This window comes from Felis catus, chromosome A1, assembly GCF_018350175.1.
Source record: "Felis catus isolate Fca126 chromosome A1, F.catus_Fca126_mat1.0, whole genome shotgun sequence".
In the NCBI taxonomy this organism is placed as follows: Eukaryota; Metazoa; Chordata; class Mammalia; order Carnivora; family Felidae; genus Felis; species Felis catus.
In genome coordinates this window covers 28706713-28729922 of record NC_058368.1, presented here as the reverse complement: position 1 = coordinate 28729922, position 23210 = coordinate 28706713, and the positions used below count along the sequence as shown (strand labels likewise).

Sequence of the window (23210 nt, the reverse complement as noted above, 5' to 3'; positions counted from 1 at the left end):
AAAATGAATACATAGGCAAATGAACAAAATAGAATGAAATGGTATGATGTAGTATATGTAGAAATTTAATGTGTGAACAAGAAACACTGGGAAAGGAGAATAAGGGGTGAGAGATTCTTTCATGTGAATCCTGTGTACCATGTGCATTTTTTTTGCCCTGATCACATGGACTACCTTTTCCATATTTAAAACCTAGTTAACAAAAATTCTTAAAGATTTTAATATATGAGAAAAATGGCATTTCAAAATAGTGAAAATTAGGAATTTGGAAAAGGAATCCAAATGAGTTAAAAAATTTAATGGTAAATGTAAAACCACATAATTACTACATGAAAACATGTGACTTTTTAAGTAATCTTAAAGCACAGTAATTCTTTCTGCTAATTCAAAAGCAGATGCCAATAAGGAAAAGACAAAATTATTACATTAAAATTTTTACATATAGTAAACAAAAAAATTAAAACACAGACTGAAAACTTAGAAGAAATGTTTGCAACATATATAACAAAGGCCAAGTAAATGTTTAATATAAAAAGATTTTTTCAGATTAAGAAATGAATAGTACTGCTATAAAATACCAATGAACACCATAATAAAATATTTTCAATTTCATTGGTTAACAAGGAGCTACAGGGTAAAACAAGATCTTTTTAGAACTTCAAACTGGCAAAGATTTAAGAATGATAATACCCAGTGTTGGTAAGGTTAAGAGGAAACTGGCATTCTCATTTGTGGTTGGTCTATCTACAAAATGACAACCTTATGAAGAATAATTTGGCACAATATTTTTAAAAATGTAAATGGCTATGTTCATTAATCCAACAATTCTATTTCAAGGACTTTATCTTAAGAGAATAGTCAGGAAAATATACAGTGATACATGAAAACAATTTTATACTTGCAAAAAAACCCCAAATGCCACGCTAGAGGATTGGCAAAATATACCTTAATAAATCAATAGGATGGACTACTACACAGCTATCAAAAATAATGAGTTAGCCCTATCTTTACTAACCTACAGAGAGGTCCACAATGTGTCATATACTGAAAAGGCTATAATCCCCTGTCTGGGACTAAGGAATAAAAGAAAGAGAATAAGAGAAGTATGCAATTTCTTACCTAATTACTAAACCCCAAGTAAATATGCTTCTTCTTTTAAGAACCTTATTTTAAAAGTCCTTAATTCATAAATCCATAGCATGATTTGGGGAAGACAATCACAACGTTCTAGAGATGGAACATTTGTTCCTTCCATTAGCTCTATTACAAATCTCTGATACAATGTGAGGAGAGGCCACTACAAATTCGCATTGGTCAACCTCAGCTAAATCCTCACTATTATTTAGAAAGAATTTCCTTCACATCCTATAAAAGTTATTGCCAAGCCAAGCTGCCAGTCTTTTTCAACTCTTTCACATGATTTTGTCCAGTACTTTCCCATGATGATTAAAGTCATTTGAATTGAGATTCCATGACTTTTCTTCCCTCCATCACACAGCCCCTCTGTGTCCTCATCTTTCTACTCTACTCTGATTTCTGTTCTTGACAATCACTCCTCCCCCCCTCCACCCCCCACCCTGGCTCTAAGACTAGCTCTACCTACCTTGAGCTTAGTGGCAGCCCCTCCCACCTCCTCCAAAATCTTCCAACTATATGACCTCTTAATTGCATTTTCAAATTCGTTCTCTTCTACAAACATGTCTGTACTTGAATAAAACCTACAGTCTCCTGATACCTAAGATCCTCTCTTCATCTTCAAGCCCCTTGAAAAACAGTCCACATACACACTGCCTCTAATAAGCCTCCATTACCCTTATTTTACTCAAACTGTTCACTTGCAAGCATCGAAAATCAAACAGCCAAAAATCAGGTATTTTCTTGATCTTCATGTTCTTTTTCCAACCCTCTTCCCTTGATCTTATCTTATGCTTCATCGTCTGCCTTAAACATTTAGTAAGTAGGTTTTCCGCTCTGCCTTTCCCCAGCCCTTCCTCTGACTCCTGCTCTCTTAAAAAAAAAAAAAGAAAGAAAGAAAAGGAAAGGAAAGGAAAGGAAAGGAAAGGAAAGGAAAGGAAAGGAAAGAAAAGAAAAGAAAAGAAAAGAAAAGAAAAGAAAAGAAAAGAAAAGAAAAGAAAAGAAAAGAAAAAAAGCAAGCATTTCCCAAGGCTCTACCCTTAACTTTTTCCCCTCCTCTTTTCTCACTTGTTACTTCATTGGCAAAGACCTAGCCTACTCCCACAAATCCTCATTCACTCATCTAGTACCCATTATATGGCAGGTGCTATGTTATGTGCTACATCAACTAAACAGCAACAACAACAGGTAACAGTTGTTTCATTTTCCTCATTTCCTTATTCTTGAGAAATATACTGTGAGATCCTAACCTTCCTCCTGAGCTCTACACTCCCATTTCCAAATATTGTTTTTAACATCTCCATACAGGTGTTCAACTCAACATGCTGAATCAAATCATGACTTCTTTCCTAAATCAGGCCTTTTTCCTGATGTCTTTTTCAATTAAAATTTCATTGATTCTTCTGCCATAGAGAATTCATTACTTCTCATGTCTCAAACAATGTAAGTATAACCTCTAAATATCTCATGCATCCATCACCCTTCCCATCCACAATCCACCATCCCAACAGGAGCCTTCATTCACTTCCTGTTTGCTTTACTAAAAGAGTCAATTGGAACAGGCACCATATCTCAGTATCTCTAATTCTCAGTTGTCCTAAAGATGATGGTAGTTTACCTGCTGGAAGTGAGAGACTGAATCATGCAATCTGTAAATTCTATTTCAACACTAAGAACTATGATTGCACAACTTACCTCAACATTATTAAGAATATTATTTTTAAAAATCCTCCTAAGCTTTTTTCTTATTAACTCAATGTTAAATTATTTACTTATTTTACACACAATTTAAGTGGCAATGAGAATGGCTACTATAGGACTATAGGAGATAGGACTATAAGAAGAGGAATATAAATGTGTAAGAGTGTTTTTTTTTTTTACAAAAAAAAAAAAGAAAAGAAAAAACTTATCATGCAAAGGATCACCCAAGATTTTTAACTTTCTTCTCAACTTGCCCTGTATTTACATGGTTATAGACCCAGTATATATATGCAAATGAAAAAATTTTAATGTAGGCAAGAACACTGGCTAAAAGGAGAAAACCTTATGAAGATGCTTTTTAGTAACAAAATCTGAATCACTGAATTTATAGAAATTATGCTAGTTACTAATTCAGTATCATCTTTCTTCCTGTAGTCTTCCTTAAAATAGTCTATAGAATGATGAAAATACTTTAATAAGTACTGTCAAACTTTATTAATACAATCTCATCACATCGGTGAAGAATGTTAAAAACAGCTACATAGTAAATCCATTAAGTAATAGTACATATTGTACCCTGCTGTCAGTCTCAAACTTAATTGGAGATGCATGAGAAAAAAAAAGATTTTACAAATTTTGTGCCCAAGAACGATTCAAACATCTTACCCTCCTTACACTGGTGCCCTCTTTGCCCTCTGTTTGCTCAGCACATATGTGAGGAACCACAATGCTGAAGTTTTCTTAGTTCTCCCATATGCCTGTTTCATCTCCCTAGCAAGATTCTCGGGTCCTCAGGGGGTGAGAACCCTGCCTTTTATGTCAGGCTGGAGCAAAAGTGGCTCACAGAGGGCTTTTAGTGTTTATGGAATAAAAATGTAATGGCTCAGTTAAAAGATGCTGTTATGTAAGTTTAGGAAGAATTTTTATATGAAGGATAATAGTTATCCATGCCCACACTTGTTATAAGAAGAGAACAGAACAAGTTTAACTATCAGCAGGAGAGATTTAGGCTACATATTTCAAAATTTTTCTATACAGATTTTTAAATAAAATAATTGTGGTATACTTTTTCTCTTGAAATCTAAAAAAAAAAAAGGGAGCAATGCATACATATTTTATGTAGAATGAATACTTGTGATAGTTACTCAAAGTAGAAAATACATCAACCATAAGAATCCTTTCCTGCCCTTCAAGCTATAGAACCTCCAGAGACCTAATTTCCTCAAAGAGAAACCAGAAAAATGCAGCAAGAATCCTTCTGGACAAACCATCTTATATCACAGCTTTAAACAACCCAACACATAGGCATGAAGGGTTTCAAGATAAAAGATGCCGTATGACCTAAAAATCAAAAAATGTCTAAGCCCCTGTTCTAGATTTGCTTCTGATTTGATACAAGGCCTCAGGCAAACAATTAGTCTGGAGGTCTGTGTCCTCATTTACTAAATGAGAATATCCTCAAGGGGTACGGCACAATGTCACTATTTATGAAAGAAAGCAGTACTGGAAAAAGAAATTTAAAGCAATCGAATCTATAAATAGAAATTATTATTAATATAGACATAATTCAATGAAAATAGACTCCAAAGGGTTCCAAATGACTCAGAATGGCTACAGTGTAACAGCACTGATGAAGCCAAAGAAAAACGAAAACACTTACATTTTAAGTTCTTTATTTTAAAGTATCAGAATAGGATCAAATTGATTTTTCACTGCTCTACCACTTACAGGCTGTGGGTAATTTAGGTTAGTCCCTTACCTCTCTGAGCCTCCACTTCTTTCTAAAGTTACACTATTTATGGTGCTTATTTCACAGATTATGGGGAAGACTGACCATAACCTCTGGCTCACAGTAAAGCTTTACAAAATGATTAGCTGTTATTACTAGCAATACTATAATCCTTGTAGTCATTGTGGCCATTAGCAGTATCATCATCATTGTTCTTTCAGGGAAACAGTATATGGTACAAAAGAACCTAAACTTTGGAATTGGACAGATCCTGGTTCAAATCCCACCTCTGCTATTTATCAGTTGTGTGACCATGGCCCTCCAAGACTCGGTTGCTTTACTTAGAAACGGGGAAGTCACCTCCCTCCTAAGGATGTTTTGAGGATTAGACGCAGCCACATGAAGCACAGAGGTCTCAGTAAAAGTTGTTTTTATGCCTTGATTTTTATATTTTATTTTAAATTCCATTATAGTTAACCTACAGCGTTATATTATGTGCCTTGATCTTTTTAATGAATTATACAAATCTGCCAAGCAGTTAACATCGTATAAGTACATAAAAATTGGCCTAAGCAAGATGACAACACGGTAAGAAGCAGAGGCCTGAGTTCTAACACAGAGGCCAGAACATAGGGAGACCTTTTCCAACAATCCAAGTGACAATTAGAACATATTATAACCATATGGTTACAAAGGGCCTAGTGCAAGTAACAGAGTTCGGCCACTCTCAATAGCCTTGTTTCTGTAGGTGATGCCTTCTAAATTCCAGATAGCTTATTTGAAATAAATATTTATTTGGAATACTAAATAAATATTTTATTCGGAATACTTCATTTATCAATGAACTTCTGAAATACAACTTTGTAATTTTAACAGTGATTACGTGGGGAAAGTGGCTTCAGCATCCACAAATAGGATTAAGTTGACAAGTAAATGTTTTTCCCTATTTGCTAAAATAACTAAAATGCATTTTCACAAAATAGAAATCTTATTTTCTGATCAATAGCACTGTTACTCAATTTATTAGGAATTGCTTTCAATGACCTACAATGTTTAGGCAGTGCGTTATAAAAAGGTTAACCCTAATTTTTTCTATTAAATAAGGGAGACTCTAGAATAAGCCAAAACAGAAGAGACTACATTAAAATATTATATGATTGTTGGGGCGCCTGGGTGGCTCAATCGGTTAAACATCCGACTTCAGCTCAGGTCATGATCTTGTGGTTCCGTGAATTTGAGCCCCATATCAGGCTCTCTGCTGTCAGCATGGAGCCTGATCCAGATCTTCTGTCTCCCTCTCTCGGCCCCTCCCTTGCTCATGTGAGCATGCACCCCTTGCCCTCTCTCTCTCAAAAAAAAAAAAAAATTAAAAAAAAATTTTAATATTATATAATTATTTAAAATGCATTCTTATGCTTAACGTGAAACACATATATCACACATTATGGAACTGCAGTTTCGTGTCAATCAAATTAACAAGATTCTAATGTGAAAAGGGTTCCTGGCTTAGAAAAAGCTACAGAAAATCATTTGAACTTCCCATCCTACCTTTCTACTCCCCAGATTATCTTGAGTGTCTCCTCCCAGCCAGACATTAAAGTTTAAATGTAATTTATTTGTAGCTTAATTTGTATTGGCTCACACTTCGGTAATGCAAGCAATCTTCTATTGACTTAAAGTCTTCCACTCCAGCTCTTTGGAGTCACATGGCAATACACAGAATTAATAAAGAGAATGTCAACAACTAAGGTAAGAAAAAAAATACAGTAATAGAATTTTAAAGAGTTAGAATATCAGTGATTTAGGGGTTTGTTTCAGGCTATTTCATCTTCTGAGGCAAAGGAAAGTTAATATGGTAACAAAATATTTTTTAGTCTCCTTATTTCTGCATGGGTGTCAAAATACCAGTCATATAAATTTTGTTATTTGTTCTCTAACCAATTCTTTTTAAAAAGCTTAATCTATAATCTGCTTTGCAAGGCAACTATATAAAAAATATTTAAATTATCTTTACATCAACAAGTGGATACGTTTTGGCAAATATCTACATAGACAAGCATAGTGTAAATTTCAACATTTTCTCGACAGACTGTAAGTTATTTCATCAGTCCCTTTCTCCTTTCCCAAATCCACTCAATTCACTGATGTTTTACAGAAGCAATAGCCAAAAAAACATATAAAAGATTCAGCCTACTTAGTAATTTTTAATGCAAATTAAAACCTATCAATTTGGCAAAGTACATATAAAGAAAGACCCAACACTGACAAGAAACCATGAACATACTTCCTCGAAAGCAACTGGGCAACATATATTATTCTTGAATTATTCTTGAAAATGTCTAGACCTTTTGATTAGTAATTACACTTCTAACATTCAAGCCTAAAAAATAATCAGTGATTACAAGATATAAGTACAATGATATTTACCAAAGTGTTATTTAGAAGAGTGAAAACTTAGAAAGAACCCAAATTACCAACAATGGGAATGTGGATAAAATGAGAATGTTCAATAAATAATAGCATACCTATTTGATGAAATACTGTATGGACACCAAAAATTATACTTTTGAGGAATATCTAATGTCATAAGAAGATGCTCCTTATAAAATATCAGGTTTTTTAAAAAGCAGACTATAAAATTTTATATACATGGTATACATTTTTTGTAAAAATTATTGTACTTGATTAAATAGATATGCATATAGGCATTACAGAAAATAATATAGAAAATATTTACACTGGGGTGCCTGGGTGTCTCAGTTGGTTAAGCAGCTGACTTCGGCTCAGGTCATGATCTTGCGGTTCATGAGTTCATGCCCTGCTTCGGGCTCTGTGCTGACAGCTCAGAGCCTGGAACCTTCTTCAGATTCTGTGTCTCCCTTTCTCTCTGCCCCTCCTTCGCTCACAGTTCTCTCTCTCTCAAAAATTGAATAAACGTTGGGGCGCCTGAGTGGCGCAGTCGGTTAAGCGTCCGACTTCAGCCAGGTCACGATCTCGCGGTCCGTGAGTTCGAGCCCCGCGTCAGGCTCTGGGCTGATGGCTCAGAGCCTGGAGCCTGTTTCCGATTCTGTGTCTCCCTCTCTCTCTGCCCCTCCCCCGTTCATGCTCTGTCTCTCTCTGTCCCAAAAATAAATAAAAAACCTTGAAAAAATAAAAAAATAAAAAAATAAATTGAATAAACGTTAAAAAAATTAAAAAAAAGAAAAAAATGTTTACACTGTCAGTCTTGAAGGGGAAGATAAAAAGTAACTTTATTTTTTATTATTACTATTTTATTTTAGAGAGAAAGAGCACACAAGCTGCGGAGATGGGGAAGAGAGAGGGAAAAGGGGAGAGAGAGGGAAAAGAGAGAGAGGGAAAGAGAGGGGGACAGGGGGAGAGAGGGAAAGAGGAGGAGAGGGGAAGGGGGAGAGGGGGAAAGAAGAGGAGAGAGGGAGGGAGAGGGGGAGGGGAAGGGGGAGAAAGAGAGAGAGAGAAAGAGAGAGAGAGAGAGAGAGAGAGAGAGAGAGAGAGAGAGAGAGAATTTTAAGCAGGCTCCACACTCAGCACAGAGCCCGACAGGAGGCTCAATCCTATGACCCTAGGATCATGACCTGAGCCCAAATCAAGTAAGACACTCAACTGACTGAGCCACCCACTGAATCATAAGCTCCATAATGACAGGAATTTGTTTCTTTTGCTCACTGTCCCTAGATAGTGCCTGACACATAGGAGTCATTTTGATAAATATTTATTAATACTATACATATATATAAACACACACATATAGCTACAAAAAGCATTTTTAATATTTATTTAATATTTATTTACTTACTTATTTATTTATTTATTTATTTATTTATTTATTTATTTATTTTGAGAGAGAGAGAGAGAGAGAGAGAGAGAGAGAGAGAGCAGGGGAGGAGCAGAAAGAGAGAAGAAGGAAGAGAATTCCAAGCAGGCTCCATATTGTCAGAGCAGAGTCCCACGTGGGGCTCAAAGACACAAACCGTGAGATCACGACCTGAGCTGAAATCAAGAGTCGGAGGCTTAACCGACTGAGGTGCCCACGTGCCCCACATTTTTTATATCATCGGAAAAAAATAATACAAATTCCCTACTATAGAATTATTAACCTAATTCCAACCTTCAAGAGTAGCAGTTCAGTTTAACCTCTTACTTTATCATCAATCATCTTTAATCCTGCAGGAAAATAAGTGATTAGGATGATAGTCATGACCCTCAATTGGAATCAGAGGTTTTGGCAAGGTTTCTGGCTGAAATGTCAATTAGTAATTACTTGAACATCACTCATATGTGCATACATCGACCACACTGAAAAATCCAAACCTCTCCCAGCACCCACCTGATGGCCACAGGTATTTTTCCCAACTAGGTTGGCCATCTAAGTTGGAGCCATCACCTACTGATGAATGAAGATACTGCCTTTCCTTTGATCCCAGACATCAATTTAAGAATATTTATTATTCTTACTGTTCTATGACTATGGTTAACAATATTAAATAAATAAAAGAAATTTCTAAATAAAGACCTTTCAGTCTAACAAATATATGACTAGCTGGTAATCAATTGGCAACTTCATCTAGAATTCAGATGGGAATTATTCATTCTGAGGACTCCAAACAGGCGTCAAAAAGACAAACATTTTTCGACTGGTGAGCATCCTGGTCTTATCCAGAACCTATTTACTTAAAAAAATTTACTTAAAAATTTAATTTTTAATTTACTTGAAAATTTAACAACATTGATTATCCAAAGGAGAAATCTGTCATTAAATATAAGTGTCAATTATATTCCAGACAGTTTTTAGATGTCAGAGTTAAGCATGAAAGTTACATTCTAGTGGGGAATATGACAATAAACATGGAAACAAAGAAATAATTAGGTAAATTCAAATAGTGATGGATACTCAGAAGATCACATTGTGTAATATGTGATATATAGGGCTATATATATGGCAATGGGGTGGGCATCATCAGTGATTAGTTAAATGTTCTGAGAATTTACAATCTGAATGATGAGGAAGCAGGAATATACAAATCTGGGAGGTCATACTAGGCAGAGGGAACATTAAGTACAAAGGTTCTGAAGCTGGAAAGCATTCAATCTATTTTTAAGAGAACAAGACCATGTAAGCAGGAGCCTAGAAAGCAAGGGAAAGAGGGAAAGGAGCTGAGGTAGAAAAGATTAAGTCCTGTAGAATACTGTAGGCATATTAAAGGGATTGGATTTTATTCTGGGTGTGATGAGACTGCACAGGTGTAAGCAAGGAACTGTTAAGATCTGATTATGAACAAAGAATAAAGATTATTAAGAGACAAAAGAAAAAATATGGAAACCAGATACAGTCTCAAGTCTGAAGTAACAGGAAAAGGACCGATGTTCCTATACCATGATCGCAGGCTCTGAAGGTGTCAATGCATCACATCCTGAACAACTGATTTTCGTCATAACAAGAAGGATTTGCCAAGAAAACAAAGAAAAAATACTACCATACATTTATAATAGCACTTTAAATATTTTATAAACTGTAAAATAGATGTCACCTAAAAATATGCTTTTTAGAACAGCAGGGAGAGTATATTACACAGTGTTATCTAAATAATTTACTTTATGCTTCAAGAAATACAAAGTCTTAAAGTGCCTTTAAAATAATAAGCATATAAAAGTCCACTTTCTCTTCCTCACTATTTGCATTGCAATAATCAATCCAGATATAAAATTCATTCAAAAAGTATGTTTTAAAATCTATACTCTACCAAACAAAGCCAATTCTTTCGGTGTCATTAAATCTATCCCAATCTCCTCTGCACTATTTAGGCTGTAGTCTTGTTTTCTAAGCTCTCTCCCCAGTTCCTTACTCTCGGCCTCACGGGGTTCAGAAAAGAAGCAGGCATTGTCAAGGTACATCTTTTTCCATGAGTAATTAGAAACTACGTATAAAGTGAACCTTGGCATTATGTGAACAAAACAGAGTTCTTTAAAATATACTTGTGCACTTCATCTACAAAGGATTGCTTTTTAATTGGAAACATGAACTTCTCGGATTTTCTCACTACAGGATGCTAAATGTGATCACCATCATTTCATGTGGTGACAGCCAAATCTCTCCATTTTAAGCACATTTTTTTCTTTTCTAATTAATATGTAATCTATGAGACAATATGAATATTCTGGTGTCCAAAAATTCTTTCACTCTGTGTTGTGTTTTGTTTTGTTTTGTTTTATAGTTACACGTGGTCCTTGAATAACGCGTCTGAACCGGATGGGTTTATTTATATGCAGATTTTTGTCAACATAGTACAGTACTATAAATGTGTTTTCTTTATGATGTTCTTAATAACATTTTATTTTTTTCTTACATTATTGTAATAATACAGTATATAATACTTATACAAAATACATTAATTGACTTAGTTTTGGTAAGTCTTCTGATCAACAATAAGTTATTAGTAAATAGTTAAGTTTGGGGGAGCTAAAAGTTATATGCAGATTTTTGACTACGCAGAGGTCATCACCCCTAACTGCTTCATTGCTCAAAGGTCAAACGTATACTCTTTTAATTATAAAGTAATAGTGTGCTCATGAGGAAGCTTCAAATTTAAAGAACTACGAAAATTCCTTCCTTTCCCCACCCGAGATGCTGTCACATTTCCACAGAAGTCAGCTCTTTTAATTGATTCTTGTGCATCCTCCTGGAAATTTCCAACACATACACATTTATATATTTCTTTTTCTTTTTACCATAAATACAATCATATTATCTATGTTGTCTTGCAACTTTATTTTTTATGCTTTATCCTGGACTTCTTTCCTATTACTACATATAGTAATCTATATAGATTCACATAGATTCATCTCATTCTTTTTAATGGCTATAAAGAATTCTACTTACCATTATTTATTTAACTTAGTTTAACTAGTTTCCTAAATATACATTATTACAGTTTTCACTTACAGTTTTATGATCCTGAACAATGCTATCGTAAATACCATTGCATATAACTATGTATACTTTATGTGAATAACATTTGGAAGAAGATAAAATTGCCAGAAACGTAACTTCTGGGTCCAGATATATTTAATTTCTTTTCTTTTAATAGGTATTGCCAAATTTTCTTTCAAAATTGCACCAACAGCAATGCTGTTCCTCCTTCCTTCTTCCTCATCAATAATGGACATTAGCAAATTCTTTAATCTTTGCCAATATGAGAATTGAAAGAAAGAAAGCAACTCATTAATATTTCAATTTTTATTTTTGTAAACAAGAAGCATCTTGTCATGAATACATTGGACATTTGAAATCTTTCCTCTATGAGTTGCTTATATAAGGTCTCTGTCCTTTTTTCTATCAGGTATTCCTAATGGATAACAATATTTAATATTTTAAGCTATGTGTTTGAAGAAATGTATAATAAGCTTCATTATAATATTCATAAAATATTATTATAGTTGGTAATCTGTACCTAAGAAACCCTCCCTCAAACAAAGCTATAGTTCCTGAAAGTATATATTTAGTTTCATTATGTTTAGTATACCTTTAACTCCTTGACTTTTAGAATGAGAATACTGTTATAAATGTGCTAGAGAACTTCTATATTAAAATCTCAATTCTTTCTTAAAAATTCAAATTTCTATGTGCAAGTAGTAGGAAACAATTAAAAATTAAGAAATCAGCATCTTGTTCTTTAGGTAACATTTTAGAACCACTAATTTCATTTGCAGTTTTTTATTTAGTGCTAAACCCAGAGGCATTTCTAAGAACAAGGAAACCAAAAATCTAAATTAAATCTGCCTAGAGAAAGCACTGTACATCTACCTTTCACTATTATGTGAGCTAATCTCTTTCTACTTTAAAAATCAATTTTGCCTAGCCCTGGAGTAAACACTCATGTGCTGGAGTGTGATAAGAACTTGCCTGATCAATGTAAAAAGCAGTGCCTGCGCGGATCTCTCGTCGCTGTTTGAGATCAGTTTCAGTGGTGTCTCTTGATAGGGCAATGTATTCAACTTCCCGTTTGGTCAGCTCCTGTAGAGCAGAGAGTGAAATTGTTCCAGAATTAAAACAAATTCTCAACATATTCTTGGGAGCCAGTTATCTGACAATGCCACTGCCCTAGAGATGAGCATTTTAAATGAAATCATGAGTCTTAGCTTTGAGAAAAATGCAAAACATTGAGCATTAATCAAAACATGTATGTACCTCTGCTCAGAGCTCTAATGCACCAATAGTTGACTACTTGATAATTATGTACTTCCTTAGCAATTATTATTATAATCAGATATTATAAATCTTAATATCTTCTATAGAATTCTTTTCAAATATCACGAGTAATAACTTGCCAACTTGGTGTTTTTTTGTTTTTTGTTTTTTTTTTTGTTATTTACAAATGATAGCCATTTTAGTAAGTAATGTTCACCTTATTTTAAAAGGGTGATCTACATTAATTAAGCCCATTAACCAATGTTTACCAACTGTCTGTGATACATTAGATCACACTTTACCAAGTGTGAAAATAAGGTAAATACCAGTAGTCAGGTCAACAGAAGAGAGAAGGAAGACATACATAGATAGCTATGCAGGGGGAGAAAGATGAAGAAGGATGAAAGCAGGAGGAGAGGGAAAAAAGAATTCTTTCATATAAAACAAACATTTTTGATTTGAAGGAGAAATCATCCAGAATCCATTTCTTTTAGAATAATTTATCCATCCCTAACGTCATTTTTCCCTGCATGTGACAACCATGTACAAAAGGTTTTAACATTAGCCTTGGTTTTACAACATTGAATTAAAAACAATGATGTTCTCCAGTTGAGTAAGGCATACAATATGTTCTTATTAAACAGAGAGAACAAATTAATTTACTGAAGTATAAGGGAAAAAATTGAATGAGCACGCCATTAATGGTAAAAAAGGGTATTTCACTCAACAGAATTTTTTTTCTCTGCCATATCATGTTGATAAAAATATACCATAGTTGTCATTTTGGTTTTATAAAATATGCCTGTTCCCATGCACTATAAATTTAAGTATGTATGGAAAGTAGAAAACATTTTAAATAGAGAAAACACACGTCATAGTGGTAAAGATGTGTTGATACAAAACAATATTTTTCTAAATAAGAATGAATTGCCGCTGAAAGCACAATTTTGGACTAAAGACACAATTTCTCTTTTTAGCAGATGCCTCCTTCTTGTTTCTTAACGTATCATTGGTACCTTCATGTCTATTTCATTGACTGGCTGAATGTGATCACTGAAAATCCCTATCAAAATTGGTTGACAAAGCGACGTCTCTTATTGTTAAACTGTACCTAGTAACACCCTGAACTGCCACACTGAAGATATAATCCTGGTTCCTCAGGCAAGACAAATGCCTATGTCTCCTCAGCTGCTGCTTCCCAGAAATGGTATGAGCAAGTTCAAACAGTACCAGGAGCGGCAGATCAAGGAGGCAGCAGGGGTGTGTTGAGTTTGTTGAGCTATCTACACAACTCCTTCTATATAAATTAAATATAAAGTAAACACAACTATCAAATTATGCTCCCAAATCTCTGCCTGTAAAGACTTCATCTACTCTGGATATTACTAAGCATGGGATCTTACATCTAACAGCAACAGTACCCAGGGCAGAGTTTGCAAGGCAGCTTAGGCTACTGTTTTCTTATGTGTATTTCCACATCCTTAAGCTGCCTTAGCTCTGATTCACAATTTAAAGTTTGTTGTTGTTTTCTTTTTTTAAAGAAACAGGTTATATTGCATCTTTGAACCCACAAGACACCTATAATGTCCTAGCCTTTCTCATTCCACACTCCTAACAAGCTTCAGAATCTTGCCCAGAAACAAAATCAGAGTGAGATATTATGGTCTTTGAAATGAACCAGGCGGAATGGATTCTCGGTAGCTGACTTTGCATTCTTAGGCAAGCCGCTTTTGCCTTATTTATCAATAAAATGAGGATAATACTATGATGACCCCTTATACCTCACAAGCTCATTCCAGAAGCAAATAAAAGATATGGAAGGTACGGGCTAGAAAGAGTTAAGTTCTGATTTGTCCATTGTATTTTGATCATCCTCACCCTACATGATTTTGGAAGTACCAAAATAAATTCACCACTGAAATAAAAGAGGACATGAAGCATATTTCAAATAGCACAGAAATCAATTCTTCAATATCAAGTAACACAAGGAAGCTTAAAGTAAAGTTCTTCCCCTTCATCCTAAAAAATATCTTCAGGCAGAACAACTTCACCTGATGGCAATCTTCCTCCCATCAATACAGCAATGCCTATTAATGCAGGCAAACTGGGGAAAAAGGTCTTATACAATTTTTTTTTATTTGGATTGAGATTTTAATATTTCAACTCACTTCACAACAGTATTCAGATAACTACAAACATGTAAGAGGATAACAGGTCAGAAAGAAGACTTGAAGTCTAGCTCTATCATTTACTAGCTGGAAAAAAGCTTGAGTGAGTTATTTCATAAACTTGTTTTCTCATCTATGTGAAGGAAAAAAGCATGTAACATATAAGAGATATTTGACAAACTGCAGGCTCTCCTTAAAGACCATATAACAACAAAAAGTCAAGAGAATTATTTGGCTTTTTAAAATGTGGGCCTTAAATACAGAGAACAATCTGAGGGTTGTTGGGGGGGTGGGGGAGAAGGGAAAATGGGTGATGGACATTAAGGAGGGCACTTGTTGGGATGAGCATTGGGTGTTGTAGGTAAGCGATGCATCATGGGAATCTACCCCAAAACCCAAGAGCACACTTTACACACGGTATATTAGCCAATTTGACGATAAATTGTATTTTTTTTTAATTTTTTTTTCAACGTTTATTTATTTTTTGGGACAGAGAGAGACAGAGCATGAACGGGGGAGGGGCAGAGAGAGAGGGAGACACAGAATCGGAAACAGGCTCCAGGCTCTGAGCCATCAGCCCAGAGCCTGACACGGGGCTCAAACTCCCGGACCGTGAGATTGTGACCTGGCTGAAGTCGGACGCTTAACCGACTGCGCCACCCAGGCGCCCCAAATTGTATTAAAAAAAAAATGAACAAAAATTTAAAAAATTTAAAAAAGAAAAAAGGATATTTCTTGAGTAATATAAATATAAAATATATAATATGAAATTAATATAACAAAATAATATAATAATGTAATACAACATATAGTATTATATAATGTAATATAAAACTAAGTTTTGTTTTGTAACCTCATAGTTGCTGATTCTATCTGCTACTCATTGCCTGAATTTGTATTTCTTTTTTATCAGAAGTTGAGAACTTTTTGTGACAACAAAATTTTGTTAAAGCTATGAAAAATATACATCTGCTTCCCAAATAACTTATTCCACACTCCTTATTAAAGAAAGCATCCTTCAACATTAAAGTTTTTTTCAAGTAATGAATAATCTTGATATTTTTGTAAATTCTTAATCTTAATTTATGTTAGAACACAATTAATCAAAGTTAAGACCCTTAGGAATCCATAAGAATTGATTGCTTACCAGGTACTGCATAGCAATAGAGCGTCGAAGAGGCCCAGGAGGTCCTATGAGAAAGACATCTTGCCCCAAAAGATCCTTCTGCATCATCCATCTTAGATGCTGAATTACAGATTGAGCCAGAGAGTCTGAAACTTCAAGCATGAAAAAACAAGATGAAATGAAATGCAAATCAGACTACTACTTATAAACCTCTAAGAATCAAGGCATATAGTGTATTATATTTTAAAAAGTGTATCTAGGGGCGCCTGGGTGGCTCAGTCGGTTGGGCGTCTGGCTTCGACTCAGGTCATGATCTCACAGTCTGTGAGTTTGAGCCCCGCGTCGGGCTCTGGGCTGACAGCTCTGAGCCTGGAGCCTGTTTCCAATTCTGTGTCTCCCTCTCTCTGACCCTCCCCTGTTCATGCTCTGTCTCTCTCTGTCTCATAAATAAATAAACATTAAAAAAAAATTTTTTAAGTGTATCTATCTCTCTATATACATGAACAACACACATACTCATCAATACATCGACCTGGTGAATTCTCACACTGCTTTACTGCTTTAAAACCATTGTTACCAATGTTAAAACAGGACAAAGCTTATGATATCACAAAGAATCACATAATATCACACTTGTTATTTATTTATTTATTTTATTTACTCATTTAGAGAAAGAGGGAGTAAGAGAGCATGAGCAGGCGAGTGTCAGACAGGAAGGGAGAGAGAGAGAATCCCAAGCAGGCTCCACACTGCCAGCAAGGAGCCTGATGCAGGGCTCAAACCCATGAACTGGGAGATCACTACCTGAGTCAAAACCAAGGGTCAGAGGTTTAATTTAATAAGCCACCCAGGTGCCTTTGATATCACATTTAAAAGCTTACAAGAACATTTGAATGGTCACATTTAAGTGTCACTAAAGAAATACAAGTGATATTCAAGGGTGATATAAGGAATTAGAATCATTATCACAATTCTATAGCCCAATGCTTTTGTTCTAAAAGGGACATGACTAAATCATCCCATACAATTAATGATTATCACAGTCTTGAAAATTTTAAGAAAACTATATTATAACTTAAGTTGGCAATGGGTTGTGAGATCTTTCATTTTTTTTTTCTTTTTTTTTTTTTTTAATTTTTTTTTTCACCTTGGGGACAGAGAGACAAAGCATGAACGGGGGAGGGGCAGAGAGAGAGGGAGACACAGAATCGGAAACAGGCTCCAGGCTCCGAGCCATCAGCCCAGAGCCCGACGCGGGGCTCGAACTCCCAGACCGCGAGATCGTGACCTGGCTGAAGTCGGACGCTTAACCGACTGCGCCACCCAGGCGCCCCGAGATCTTTCAAACTTCACAGTTAGAAGGTTTGAAGACTTACATGTGCAACTGTTGGGAACAGAAGACTACTTCATTCAATGCCCTTCTAAGTCTACTATTAAATCTGTCAATCCGCTCATCTGCCTAAGCATTTTATAAATGTTTGAATTAACACAATTAATTTGTGTTTGCTCATTTGTAAATCACTCAGTGACCCAGAAAGTGCATTCCTAGGTACATAAGAAAAACTCTCGCCCTTGTTCATTGGTAGACACATAGAATAATCATGGAGTGTTATTCAAAACAAACTGAATACAACAAAGAAAAATATAGCTTATTAATTCTTTAAAAAATAAAAATACAACTGGAGACTGGAGGTGGATAAAATACACATGAAGGAATATTACATAACAACAAAAACAGAATGAACTACCACTACTTCTAACAATATTAATTCCTTAAAGGTATAGTATTGAGCGAAAAAATTAAGTCACTGAATAAATCCCATATGATGCTATTTTTGATAACGCTCAGTAAACTAGCAAACTGAATTCATTAGACATACATATGTAATAAAACAGTGCTTGAAAAGCAAAAAAATCAAGAGAATGATAAACTGAGAATAATGGACACTTGGGCATGGAATCAGAGATTCTCACAGATAGCTTCAATGATTTTGGTAATATTCTAGTTCCTATACTGGATGTGGGTTACAGTTTTGCTTTATTATTGTGTTGAATTTTACACATAAACACACACACACACACACACACACACGTATCCTAAAAGTCTTTTACATGTACTGAATATATTCCATACTTTTTACACTTTGTTTAATCACCCAGTGAGGCCATGAAAGAATTCAAACTAAGAACACCTGCCAAGGCTAAAGCTATGCTTCCCCGACAACCTTCAACAGCACATTACGAGGGTAGTATCCCCCTAACCCATCCCCCAAAGCTAACATTTAATCATTGGAAAAAATAAAGATAAATTTCTGATTTTCTTTATCAGGGTGAGACGGTCAAGAACAAGGTTTGGGGCAGCCTGCTTGGTTTATCATGTCACTGGGATCACACCAAAGCATCTTGTAACCTCCCCAAATCAAGTGCCTCTATGTCTAAAAATAAGGAGACTCAACACCTGATCAGAGGTGCTTGGTTTCTCTCCTGTCCTCTATGAATCCTCTACAACATGCATAGGGAGCATATCACCCCCAAGGGGGCAAGATCTGAAGTTAAAGAGGGGTTGAAAAGAATTCTTAGATATTACAAGGGTCTGTTGTCCACTAAAGGGATACCGTGTGTAAAAGATATACAGTATATCTGTGGTACTGACGTTTCATGAGATTGGGGAAAGACAATGGGGACGGGGGAGGTAAATGTCTTTAGTAGAGCAATAATGAAAAACATATTGAGAAACATTGCTCTAAGACCTAGACCTCTGAGAATCTATCAAGGAGTTTCATGATGCAATGGAAGCAATTCACCCGAGATTGGAGATTCAACCTCATTTATAACTATCAAATGTCCACTTAACTATTTCCTTTCCTACTTCAGGCTTAAATCCACCTTTGTGATATATAGTCTACTCTTTCTTATTTCAAGATGAGTCAGTCTGCTTGCTGTTTAAGGATGACACAAGATAAAAGTTAAGTTCTAACTTCTCTATCATAAATTACACAATGTTCCCTATCCTGCAGATCTATTATCTCTTCTTACACTGGTATCAAATACATAATTAAAAACATAAACATTTCTGGGATTTCTTTCTTTATATTTTTACAAATCTTCGCTTACCTTGGCCACAGGCCTTCTCTACACTTCAGTGTCACTCCTTTGTATTCAGCTTTGGCAATGTGCCTGACCTTCCATTACCTGGACTTGACTATTTAAAATACGACATTTCCAAAGTTCTAGAAGGTAAAGCCAAGTTGGTCTCTTCAACTTCCTTCCACTGTCTATTATTTATAACTGTTGTAACTATTCATAATTATAGAGTCTCCATTTAGTTCTATATAGCTCCATTCCATTTTGAATGCCTTGACCTTGGAACTGTATACATTTTCAAGGCTTTTTTAAAGTTGAAGGCACCAGTTCCTAATCAAATGTGAGGTCTGCCTCTCCTAAGTTGTCAGTGTCGATGAAGTGCTGAGGTTTCGGAATAATATATATATTTTAGCAAAGTCAAGAAGAATCAATTATGCCTGTATTTACAGAGCAGTTTGTATACCACGTACTTTCTTAAGTAGGAGAGAAAGGCATAGTTATTTAAAGCAGGAATTCTGGGAACTGAGTATAACTGCGAGGATGCTCATAGGTGTTCTTCCACTTGACGTGATCCTAATGTGTTGAGGACCGCTGGCCTAAGGCACATCTGACAATTCTCAGCAATCTCTTCCTTTCCTCTTGCCACTCAGTAGTGGTTCTCAACCAGTGGCAATACTGCCATCATGCTATGCCCGCCAGAGACATTTGGAAATGTCCGGGGTACTTCTGGTTGTTGCAAAGCCTTGGGGGACGAGGGATGACTGGGTGCACTACTGACATTTAGTGATCCTACATATGATGTCCAAGACAGTCCCATCTGCCCAGTATGTTAATGGCACCCTTGTTGAGAAATACTGTGCCTGGGTTGACATGTGTGGGTTTTTTTTTTCCAGGGTTTCTGTTGCTTGCATGCCACAAATGCATTATTTCTATTTAGTCACAAGTAAGCCCAGAGGAAGAGTTCCCCTTAGTTTCCCCTATTTTCTGAAAGATGACATTGTTAGGGAGGCAAGTCAAGAGTGATTAAGTTCTACCTGTAGACTGAGATGTTAGATGTCAGAATATCTAAGGCTCTCATCATCACATTCCAATTCTACATAATTTTCTTAATATGTATAAGCAGCTTCTGAATCGTGTGGCTGGCCTTGCAGTCAATGCCATATCTTCAAGAAGACTTTTTCCTTTCCCTTATTTTTCTTTACCCAATAAACAGTAATAATAATGGTTATAATTTAGTGCATTCATTTCATATGCCAGATAAAAATACAAATGACTTTTCATACAGGATCTCATGACAACCCTGGGATTTAGCAGACTATACTGTGTACAGATACGGAATCAAGCCAGACTGCTCAAATCCCAACTCTGCTGTTTACCAGCTATGTAAACTTAATCAGCTATTTAAACTCTCTGTGTTCAGGTTCTCCATCTGTATAACAGATATAATAAATGTACCTACTTATAAGGTTATTATGAGGATTAAGCTAGGCATTTAGAACAGTGACTGATAATAGTTAAGTGTCATACAAGCACTTCATTAAATATTCATTCCCTACATTTTTCAAATAAGAAAATCAAAGTTCTTGAGGTGTTCACAGTTTGTATGTGCATAAACCAAGACTTAGATCTCAGCGTTTGAGTTCAAAGTTTACACTATAGCCGTGATGTCCTATTGCCCCTCCAAAATCTTTTTAACAGGCTCTACCTTCAGATCCAAGAATTTCCCTACAAGTGTGTGCCTCATGGGGGCTCCATCGAACTTAATGGAGTTGCTTTTCTGGCCATTAATTTTATTTCTTGGTTTTTGAGGATGTCAATGATACCCTGTTTTTCTCCTTTTATTGAAATTTCTAATTCATTTTATTTTACATTATGTTATGAGAGGGCTGTTTCTCTAAAAAACCTCCCATTTCCACTTGCTCATATTTTAGGATAGTATATTTTGTCAAAGAAAATATTTAATTTGTCAAAAAATTACATTAAACTACTGAGAGAACGCATTATGTAGTGCCGTGTGGTGTCTGTGGTGTATTTTACATTAATGCTTGAAACTAGCTGTATTTTTAGGATGGCCTCAAGAAAACATGAGTCATACTTAAAAGCATTCTAGAAATAGAAACAAGATGTAAGACTGTACATTACGAACATCTGCAAAACAAACTGCCAAACTGCCACGCATAACCTAATATAAACACAGCCCTGTGCGCAAGAGAAATCCCTGACTTCATTGTTTTCAGGCACAAGATGCTACCTTCCAGGAGTCCACATAATGATAAACTGATGTCCAAATAATACCGGAGAGCTTGATCCTATAGTCTAACATTTCCTTCTCTATGTAAAAATCAAACATCTGGTTCATGTTGGGCTACATTCCTTATTCAATCCCTAGCCGATACTTGTTTTAAAAAAAAATGTGTACTATTTTTGCCCGGGCGTATTCAAGGACTTTAAAATAAGTCTATTAAAGTAATCCAAATTATGATTTTCTCCCTCCACAGACTTCAATTTGTCATATATATAAAGATTAAAATTAACATTTCAGAAAATTATGCTAAGTTCTCATCCCATTATAATAAATCCTTTAAAACTAGTGGTGTTTCCTAAGCATCCAAAGAGGAAACATAATATAATGGAGGAAAAAAAAAAAAAAAAGCCTTTGAAGCCAAACAGATCTAGTTGTGATTTCTCATCCTGTCCTTTATCAGTGTCCTTGGACAAGAATTCTGAATCTTCCGGGCTTTTCTTATTTTCAAAATAAAGGTAATAATACTTATCAAGAACGGCTAGTATGAGGATTACAGGTAAAGCACCATGTCAAACCCCTCAGCCAGTGAGAACCACGAATGGAAGGATATTGAAGCCTTATCCTCGCCTGCAAAGTCCTCTACCTGGTGTGTGTCCTAGATAGCAGGCTGTACAGTGTGGACTCGGTGGTAATGAATGGGCTTCCGAGTTTATACTCAAACTACCTTCTGGACCTACATACAGCCCACCCCGAAGAGATAAAGGAGAATGAACCCGGTATTTACCATATCCCTGACTAGTAGAGCTTATGTCAGGCACCTTCTCATGGCATTTCATCTTATTCACCATAGTCGTCCTACAAAATAGTTCAGAAAGAATCTCAACACAGGCCTGCCACACTCCCCTGCATTCACTCCTGCTACCTCATCACAATGAGAGATTTCAAAAGAATCACAACGAATCTCACTGCAAGTACATGCTCATTTACTAAACTGTCACCTACCTATCATATATCATTCTGTACTTGGATATAATGGACAAGGGAGAAAACATGAGAGGAGGGGACACAATACAGTTATGTTTAGAACTTAAGTCCTCGTTATTTACCACACGGGCTAACTGAACTAAGAAATTACATCATTCACACAGCTACATTTATTAAGGATCTACTATATATGCTTAGCACCAAGAACAGCAAAATGAATACAAAAGGTCCTCTGAATGTGTGAAAGGAAACCACTGCATATATAGAGAGCCTCAGTTTACATAAAGCCATTCATCTATAATGTAGACTGAGGAGTCTGATCCAATATAGCTGTAATCAAAATTAAATGAGAAGTACAATATTGGCCAGCACAGTACTCAGCATAGAGAAGTTATTCAGTTTTTCTTAAAACTTGAAAAACACATCAATATACATTAAATACATTAAAGCATATCCATACACAATGATTAAGTGTCAAGTTGTTTATTTTTTGTGTTGAGATGTTAGAATATATATGCGTGTGTTTCTTGTACTTGCATAGAAAAATACAGGAAAGATACCCCTAAAACTAATAACATGGCAAGTAATGTAGATGAAAATAGGAATGAAACTGAGATTCCTCAATGTACAGTTTTTTATATTATTTTGACTTCTGAACCATATAAATGTATTATTTCCACACACAAAAAGCTAAGTTACTTTTTTAAAGTCAAGTTTTAGAAAATACTTGACACAAGAAAATTTATATCATACATGGTTTTTGTGGACGTGGTCACAAAATAGCAACAAAGAATATTTTCTTAAATGATGTATGCAAATAGTCATTTTTTAAATGT

The 23210-nt window shown here is 35.4% G+C and overlaps 1 protein-coding gene across 4 annotated transcripts in view; it reads right to left on the bottom strand.

The window, feature by feature from the left end:
- Positions 1-23210, bottom strand: part of VWA8 (von Willebrand factor A domain containing 8) — a 368120-nt gene that overhangs the window by 304160 nt on the left and 40750 nt on the right. For all 4 annotated transcript variants that reach the window (XM_045053513.1, XM_045053514.1, XM_045053516.1 and 1 more), the window contains exons 3-4: positions 16083-16213; positions 12483-12593 (exon numbers count right to left, since the gene is read on the bottom strand). In XM_045053513.1, the coding sequence (XP_044909448.1) occupies positions 12483-12593; positions 16083-16213 (242 nt within the window). The remainder of the gene's footprint in view (positions 1-12482; positions 12594-16082; positions 16214-23210) is intronic.